This window comes from Polyodon spathula, chromosome 28, assembly GCF_017654505.1.
Source record: "Polyodon spathula isolate WHYD16114869_AA chromosome 28, ASM1765450v1, whole genome shotgun sequence".
Classification (NCBI taxonomy): Eukaryota; Metazoa; Chordata; class Actinopteri; order Acipenseriformes; family Polyodontidae; genus Polyodon; species Polyodon spathula.
In genome coordinates this window covers 7,542,810-7,550,749 of record NC_054561.1, presented here as the reverse complement: position 1 = coordinate 7,550,749, position 7,940 = coordinate 7,542,810, and the positions used below count along the sequence as shown (strand labels likewise).

Genomic DNA, 7,940 nt, shown 5'->3' with positions numbered 1-7,940 from the left:
CCTGCTTTCCACAAGGAATGACACTTTGTCTCAAATACAAACCAGTGAACATCAGGTGCTAAATAAGCACCACCTTCCTGTGAATGTTGAACGTAGGAACGTAGCAAAGGTTTAATAACATGTTTACACAGAGTCATGAATAAAATAAAATAAAAGGGGGTGACGTCTCGCTTTCAGCTGGCAAATTCGTCAACACCAGTCTGTAAGTCTAATATTTTTGCTTTGCGGGCTGGCTCGCAATAACCAAAAGATCACTCGATCTCTCACCTCCAGTAGCTGTACGCAGGTATGCTTGAAACCTTTTCAGGCACGAAAAGAACCTTTTATTTGCCAAACTAATACCAGTCCTTTTGTGATTCAATGCCTTTTAAACCTGTTTTCACTCTGGAAAAAAAATTAAACAGCGCGCGTAAAATAAACAACGCGTGTGAAAATAAATTGGACCTGACGCTTCTGACAAGAGCTGAATAAATGGACTGCAAAGGGTTAAGCTGCAAACCATGGTCTAGGAGGGCAACTGCGCCCCCCCGCCCCATAGCAAATGATGCTCCTGGTTTGTTTATTGTTAAAACGTGTTCATATTGAATTTACTGATGGCATGGTTACTGAAATATAAAAATATAAAAAATAAAAACATAATTCTCAAAAAAAAAAAAAGTATTAATTGCTAAGTTTGTGAAAGGTACTTCTCGTGATGACCTTCCAAACTGCGACAGAATAAAAATGTGCATTCCTTCTAGGAAAATGGTCACTTTTAATACCCCAACTAAGAGCATGAACGTTTATGATGCAACCAAAGCTATAAGTTATAATACACTAGATCTATAATAGAAGCACCATCATTATTATGAGCAGGAAATGATTTGTATTTATTTTTTTCTACAGCTATTTTGACCACAGAGAGCCACAGAGAGCGTGGGTAGTTTATAAGTACTGCAGAAGTGTCAAAAAGTACAGTGTGTGCTGAAACTGAGAGAGAGAGAGGAGAGGAGAATGGCTCTGAGCACTCAGCAATCTCTGGCACTGCTACTGATCTTAAACAGCGCTCACCTCACAATAGGTAAGTGATTCTCTCAGAGCAGTGCTTCACAACCTCTACTGAAGTAGGGGGCACATTGCTGTTTAGGGATTTCCCTACAGAGCACTAACAGCGTTGGACGAACACAAACACTGTTATATTACACACTATACAGGGAGCAGTATTTTAAACAGCAACAAACTCTTCTCTCAGGTCAAATGGGTTTGTAATGGCAAAAGACAGCATTTAATTACATTTTAGCATTGGCCCTGACGCTGCCACATGTAGCACTAAATAGGAAAATGATATTGAACAATAGATGTATTTCTCTCAGTTACAGTAACCTGTCTGCTATCTTTATTTATTTAGGGTTCCTATTGCACTTCAATAATTGTCCTCTCCAGTTTCTACCAGTATGTATTAAAATGTGTTTTTCATGACCGGATACTTTTGTTTTGAATTAATATTGTTCTCAAACCTCCTATTATGTTTTCAGTGTGCTAAAAGTCAGTAATGAAGGCACTAGCTGAAACGCTTGTCTACTTGACTTAGTCTGGATCATTTACAGTGTGTAAACTGTAACAATGTTAATACAGAAAGCTGAGATATTAATAACAGTGTGCAGATTGTATTCTTTGTCATGTCATGTTCATTATGGGTACAAATCATTTTGGAGCAGACATTTCAGAAATAGACACTTAGAGTTTGAAATGTGAAAGCAATGTGATACTGGCAGCAAAAGACAAACACTGTCTGTTTATTCATGCTGTTCTTTCCATGAAGACATTTCGAACATGTTTTGTACAGTTATTATGCAGTGTCCATCTAGCCAGTCTCATAAGGATTTTTGTCCCCAGTATGAAAGGCTCATATATAGCAACATATTCGCAGGAAGGTGTTTATATTAAGATTTAAAGCACACTAACCAAACTGGGCTTACAGTTCCAATACTGAAAGCAACACTAGAAATGTATCCACAGCAATGTCATATTTCTTCATTTTAATCCAGTTGTAGCAATATCCTGCAACCAATGAGCCAGCAAATATTGCAGAAGTAACAAGGACGCCCCTACAGGCAGCTCCCAGGACTGCATTCTTTCCCATGTGGGTGGCACGCACTGCATTGATCACTCAATAACTATTGCAAGTGAACTGTGATGGCTTTATAACGCAGATATAGCTGCGCAGCACCGACTACGCCAATTTATGTTTAAAGAAAATAAAGAATTCTATTTAATTGATCTAAATTATTCTAACATTATTTTAAGATGACTGTAAACAGGACTGTAATCAGTCAATTAACAGTGTAGCCAAACATTTTAATAAATCAATTATGTAGCAAGGTTTATCAATTTGATTAATAACTTGATTTAGTTAATATTGAAACAAATTAGTCATAAAAGCATGTTAAATCATAGGCATTAACTGGATTTTTAAATGAATGTTATCAAGTGCAAAAGTTAGTATGAAAAAGTTTCTCTAAAAAAACACGTTTGCATCTCAAAACTTAGCCCACAGTACAAATGTATTCAACAGAACTCGTAAGTGAAAACGCAGAGCTCATAAACAGCCTGCATTCATGAATGCAGAAACTATTAATGCAAAAATTCCCCACAGTTATTCAGCATATCCATATTGATATTGGTATAGGTACCTAATTTGATTTCATTTTTCATAAACATTTCACAAACATACCCAATCCGAGAACCTTTAAATTCCTCCTTGCACAATACATGTGAGAATGTGACTGGAGCCTTAATTGAATGATTGATGATTAATTGGGCTCCAGTCACATGGTATATAGGAGAGGAGAAATCCTTTGTCTGGTGGAGGGAGTGGGTGGGTTGAGACTGTGGTGGGTGTTTTATGGCTATCTTGATCAGTGAAGGTGAATGCCCAGCCTGACAGCAGTGTTTTGTTTGAACTGTTTCTTTTGGGGTTTTTGTTAATAAATGTGCAACAGTGCTTTAAACTGAAGCTTCTTGTGTCTGAGTCTCTCTTCCTGCCGGTAACGAGTCTTGCCCGTGATGCTGCCCTGTCACAATGCTGCTGACTGAGTTTGAACCACATGTTTTTATTGTGTTGCTTGTGTTGTGTTTGTCCTTTATTGTTTTCCAGGACCCCCTTGTAAATGAGGCCTCAGTCTCAATGGGTAAATCTCCTGGTTAAATAAACAAACAAACACAAAATAATTGGGAACCAGGAAGCAGCAAAAACTTTTCCTTGATAGCGTTGTCTTTGAAAGATCTGCAACGTCAAAAATACGAGCAACAACCGAAATATCATCAACAGAAGAGTGCAAGTGTTTATTCCATTGAGTTTATTGTCTCTCTTTTCTCTTACAGCATATTGCTCTGCACCAGACCATGTTGCTGTCTCTGGCTCAGCTGGGGGGAGAGCAGTACTGCCCTGTTCTTATACCCCCACCTCTGGGCAGCATGTAGAAGTCAGATGGTATGCATATCCAGATCAGGGAGAACCTGTTCTATTAATCGACAATTCAGAGACCCCCTCAGCACCCATCCCTGCTCAGTTGAGCGGCCGAGTGAAGCTGTCTGATGAAGGCTCCTCTGGAAATGCCTCTCTGCTAATCTCTGAGCTCAGACTGGAGGACTCTCAGAATTACATATGTACAGTGGGGATCAATGGGATATGTATCACTTACAGGAATGTTAAACTGACAGTTCAAGGTAAATATAATACACATGTTCTGGTTGGTGAGTACTTGTGTTAAAATTAAGAATATGTGCTGAGCTGCTGAAACCACTCAAGGTCCTGTGTGTGACTACATGAACACCCTGTCTTGTTTTCAGCACACACAGACAATGGGGTTTGTTTAAGGGTCATTTTCCTGCTGGTCAGGTACGTTACAGCTCTCTCGTTTTGTTTCTTTCTTGCTGAACAAAATGTTCTTCTGCTTCACTGGCATTTGGACCCTGCTAGGCAGATTTCAGCTGCAGTCCTGACTGACAACTTACTGACTGCTTGGGTTTAGACTGTTGATTTCTTTTGGTTGGTTGTTTTGTGTAATGTATTCACTGTGGATTAACACACAGAGGTTAGAATCATAACACGCAATATAATTTCAAATAATATCCACACATTCATAACAAAAGCAAACTAGAACACAGAACCTGAGAAGGGCTGCCAACACCAAACCCTTGTGTTTACCATGGAAGCTGTGTTTTCAATGTCCCTTCATTATCCCATATTGTAAAGCGCCTGGATCTTCTCAGTCAATCAGTTTCTAAGCACAGCGAGTCCAGTCATTATTCCAGATGTAAATGAAGCTAATGGGACTTTTAAAAGCTAAACCTCTAGAGTGACTGGGGCTTTAGAATCCTGAAACTCGCTTTGAAACAGCGACATACGTTTCAAACCGCTTAAAACCCATTTAAATACACACAAAGTCTAGAACAGCATTAGTGTCCTTTGCAGGGGCCATTACCTCTAGATAACTGACTTTGGGTCCGATTCAGAGAATGTTTTTGTTGGCGTTGGTACCATTTCTGTCTTAATATCAGTGCTGATGCCCTTCAGCAAATGATCTAACCCACAAAGCTCAGTGTGTGTGCTTGAATTAGTGATGCAGTAATAATGTGGTGTAGTTTTCAGGACGGTTCTCATTGTTTTAGTGCCCTGTCCGGCCAGGTCTGTCTTGGTCCGGTTTCATCCACTCTATTTTAATATACAGATAATACCACTAAAAAAAAGAATTAATTGTCGTGTGAAATTATAACCACTCTAACTAAATCAGGGATTGTTTCAATGCTGATGTTGTTTGATGTCTTAGATGCATTGTGCCTCATCATGTAAGGAAAAAATGGTTGAGATTTTTTTTCTCACTATGGTTAGCCTCACACAATCACACACAGCATCTAATAATACATTTCACATTACTGTTGCTTGAAAGTAACAGAAATACATCATGTAACAAACTTCTATTAGAACATGAATGTTGAAATGTGCTCCCTTGTAGAGCCATTTTTTGTTAAAGCGAAGGCTTTTTAAGCTACAAGCTACATTATGACATAGGACGTTGATAATAACACACCTCCAGTCTTCACTCCAGTTTTACCACCGTGCGTGAACTGGGCCCTTTATCTTTGGCGGTGGTCAATTGTCCAGAAGTTACTGGCCGCTGTGTCAGACATTAAGGCATCATTTGCATGTAAATTGAATTGTGCTTCCAGAAACTCCAAAGAAAGATTCAACTACTTCAAGAACTGCAACAGCAAACAAGAAAACTAGACCATCAGCAACCCCAACAACTAGACCATCAGTAACCCTGACAACCACACCATCAGCAACCCCGACAACTAGACCATCAGCAACCCCGACAACTAGACCATCAGCAAACCCGACAACCACACCATCAGCAACCCCGACAACTAGACCATCAGCAAACCCGACAACCACACCATCAGCAACTCCCAGGGCTGCCGTTATCCTCTCTGCAGTAGCCGTCTCTGTTGTCATTTGCATTGGTGTTGCAGTCTTTGTCATTTTACAGTATAAAAGGAGAGCAGGTAACAGATTAAGCGTTTCATTTGTTTTACCACAGCCTACAATGGGGTCTGTTTAAACCCTGCCCTGGATCTCTCAGCTCTGGTTTAACTGGACTCTATTTCCACAACACCTCCTCCACCTTGCTTGTAAAGGCACAGTCTCACCTGTAGGAGGGCAGTTTAAAGCAATTCAAACCCTGTCCTTGGTTTCTTGGACCTAGTCTAACTGGACTGTATTTCCACAACACCTCCCCCCTGCTTGTAAAGATTACTCACTCTTGTTTTGTTTTCCTTTCCATTTTCAGCGCATGCTAGTTGTAATATGCAGAATGCTGGAGCTCAGAATGCGGTAGGTGCATGATACACTTTCATGGACAGTGAGTAGGGCTTGCTATAGAATGCAATGGCTTTGAGATGTTTGCCATGTAAATAGCACAGAAAAACATAAATAGCACAGAAAAACATGAGCACATTTGGGAATGTAAAACCACAGGGACCCTTCTAGAATGTACTGTGGTATAGCAGGGTCTGTGTACAGCACAGTGTAGTAAAACATTGAGAAAGCATGAGACAGTAAAATACAAGCAAGCATAGTGAAGGACAGGAAGAACACGGTGAAGCATCTTGAAACATGGCTAAGCTCTGGAAATGCATGTGGGAAGCACAGGAAGCTGGGATTGTACCAGGGGGCCACTCTTTTCACTTGCTGGAATACAGTCCTAAAGATGGGAAGCTTGAGAGGACCGTTTACAATGTTTCACAGTTTTCTGCTACAGAGATAATGTTTTCTCTTTAAAAGAAAGTGAAGCTGTTAAATGGTTAACTGGAAATGTGAGTCAGAGTTCCCCCTGGTGGACAATACTTATACTACAATAAAGGTGACATTACTTTAAATGCAAAGCAATGGATTGGCCATGGACACCAGTCCCCCTTGTGGCCGGTCAATAGTAGTACACATCTCTTGTTTCAAGCTGTGTTGAACAGACTGTATGATGCTGTCTTGTTAATGTGCTCTCTTATTAATGCTCATGATGAGATCTTATTCATTTGGTGTCTTATCAATTTGTCTTCCACACAGAGCTCAGACTTGGTGACCTACGCTGTAATTGATCAAACGAGACAGCTGGAAGGAGCCCCAGTCCTGTCAGGGGTCAGTGCTGTGGGCAATACTGAGTACGCCACAATTCGGATCCACTGATAGGACACTTCTCACCCAGCCACCAGGGATACAAGAGAGCTTCAGCAACAAGATGAACCAAGGACTTGACTATCATTGATTTACTGCAGCGCTTCAATGAATCATACCAACACTGATGAGAGCAATGAACACAGCTAACCACTAACAAGCAACCACCTGACATTCTTAATTCAATCCTAACCATTTCACTGCCACTGCTAATAGAATGCTGTGGCCATATTTGCAACGCATTTACTTGTATTTTTGGAAAGTATAAAATTCCATGTTAAAAGGGTTTTAAGTCCTACCTGTTCATTCGCTATGCAGGTCACACGTGTAATCTTGAAAGAAACACATGTTATATAACAAGCATGCTTTTTCCATTTTAAAAATGTTATCTTATATTTTTAAAAATGGTTTTAAAAATAGAACCATACAGTAGTGCGAAAATGTATGAGAACACATCAAGATTTGTAATTGATATCTTTTGTTTACCTACCTGTATGAAAACTCAGGGTGTGAGAATTTCAATTTTCTATCAGTAATCAGTGATATAGAAACAATAGGCACTCATGTGTGAAAATGTTAGACCATTTTGTGCTTTAATTAGGCATATTAATCAACATATTAGGCAGCCAGCTGAACTCAGGTCTCGAGCCTCACTTTCTTTTGCACCTGCTGCTGTGTGTAAAACTTGAACACTGCGCTGGATTGGGGAGTAAAGAAATACTTCCAGTTTCAATCTCATTTGATTAGATTGTATAGGCCTATGTTCATTTATTTCACTTTGAACAAACACTTCCTAAGGGTTGCTAGCTGTCTTCTGTCATCCTTGTAGCAGCTGTCTTATACCTTTAATGCTTATCTCATGAGACCATGTGGAATATTAATAAACACAGCCATCGCTGCTTTGAACTAGGGTTACACTGCTGGTTTTCTTTAAAGAGAAAGGAATCTAGGGGTACAGAGCTAGTGTTATACAAGCATGAAGGCTGTGAGAGTTAACAGAGCCTGATACTTTAACCCTATTGGCTCACTGTTTCCTATCACAATAATCAATCTGGGAACACATTGATCTTCACATTGCTCTGTGAATTCCTCCCAAAACGCAGAGTATGCATTCACTGACACTACATCATCAGCTCTTTCACTCATAAACTCCACCCCAATCCATAACCTTACAACCCTTTACCCTAAAAGATCCTGGTGAATAATTTTACTGAGTGCTTCTGTCTTG

At 39.8% G+C, this 7,940-nt stretch overlaps 1 protein-coding gene across 2 annotated transcripts; it reads left to right on the top strand.

The window, feature by feature from the left end:
• Window positions 1–972: 972 nt before the first annotated feature.
• Window positions 973–7,613, top strand: LOC121301997 (hepatitis A virus cellular receptor 1-like). Of its 2 annotated transcripts, XM_041231764.1 has the most exons (5): window positions 973–1,060; window positions 3,364–3,708; window positions 5,212–5,547; window positions 5,832–5,875; window positions 6,605–7,613. In XM_041231764.1, the coding sequence occupies exons 1-5, from the start codon at window positions 994–996 to the stop codon at window positions 6,722–6,724; spliced, it is 912 nt and encodes a 303-aa protein (XP_041087698.1). In that variant the 5' UTR covers window positions 973–993; the 3' UTR covers window positions 6,725–7,613. The 2 variants fall into 2 exon arrangements, with proteins under 2 accessions (XP_041087698.1, XP_041087699.1); XM_041231765.1 differs by lacking the exon at window positions 5,832–5,875.
• Window positions 7,614–7,940: the final 327 nt, after the last annotated feature.

Coding starts and splice junctions, on each gene's coding strand:
- LOC121301997 (XM_041231764.1), top strand. CDS start 994: ATGGCTCTGAGCACTCAGCAATCTCTGGCACTGCTACTGATCTTAAAC. Junction 1,061..3,363: donor CAGCGCTCACCTCACAATAG/GTAAGTGATTCT, acceptor TTTCTCTTACAG/CATATTGCTCTGCACCAGAC. Junction 5,876..6,604: donor ATGCTGGAGCTCAGAATGCG/GTAGGTGCATGA, acceptor TCTTCCACACAG/AGCTCAGACTTGGTGACCTA.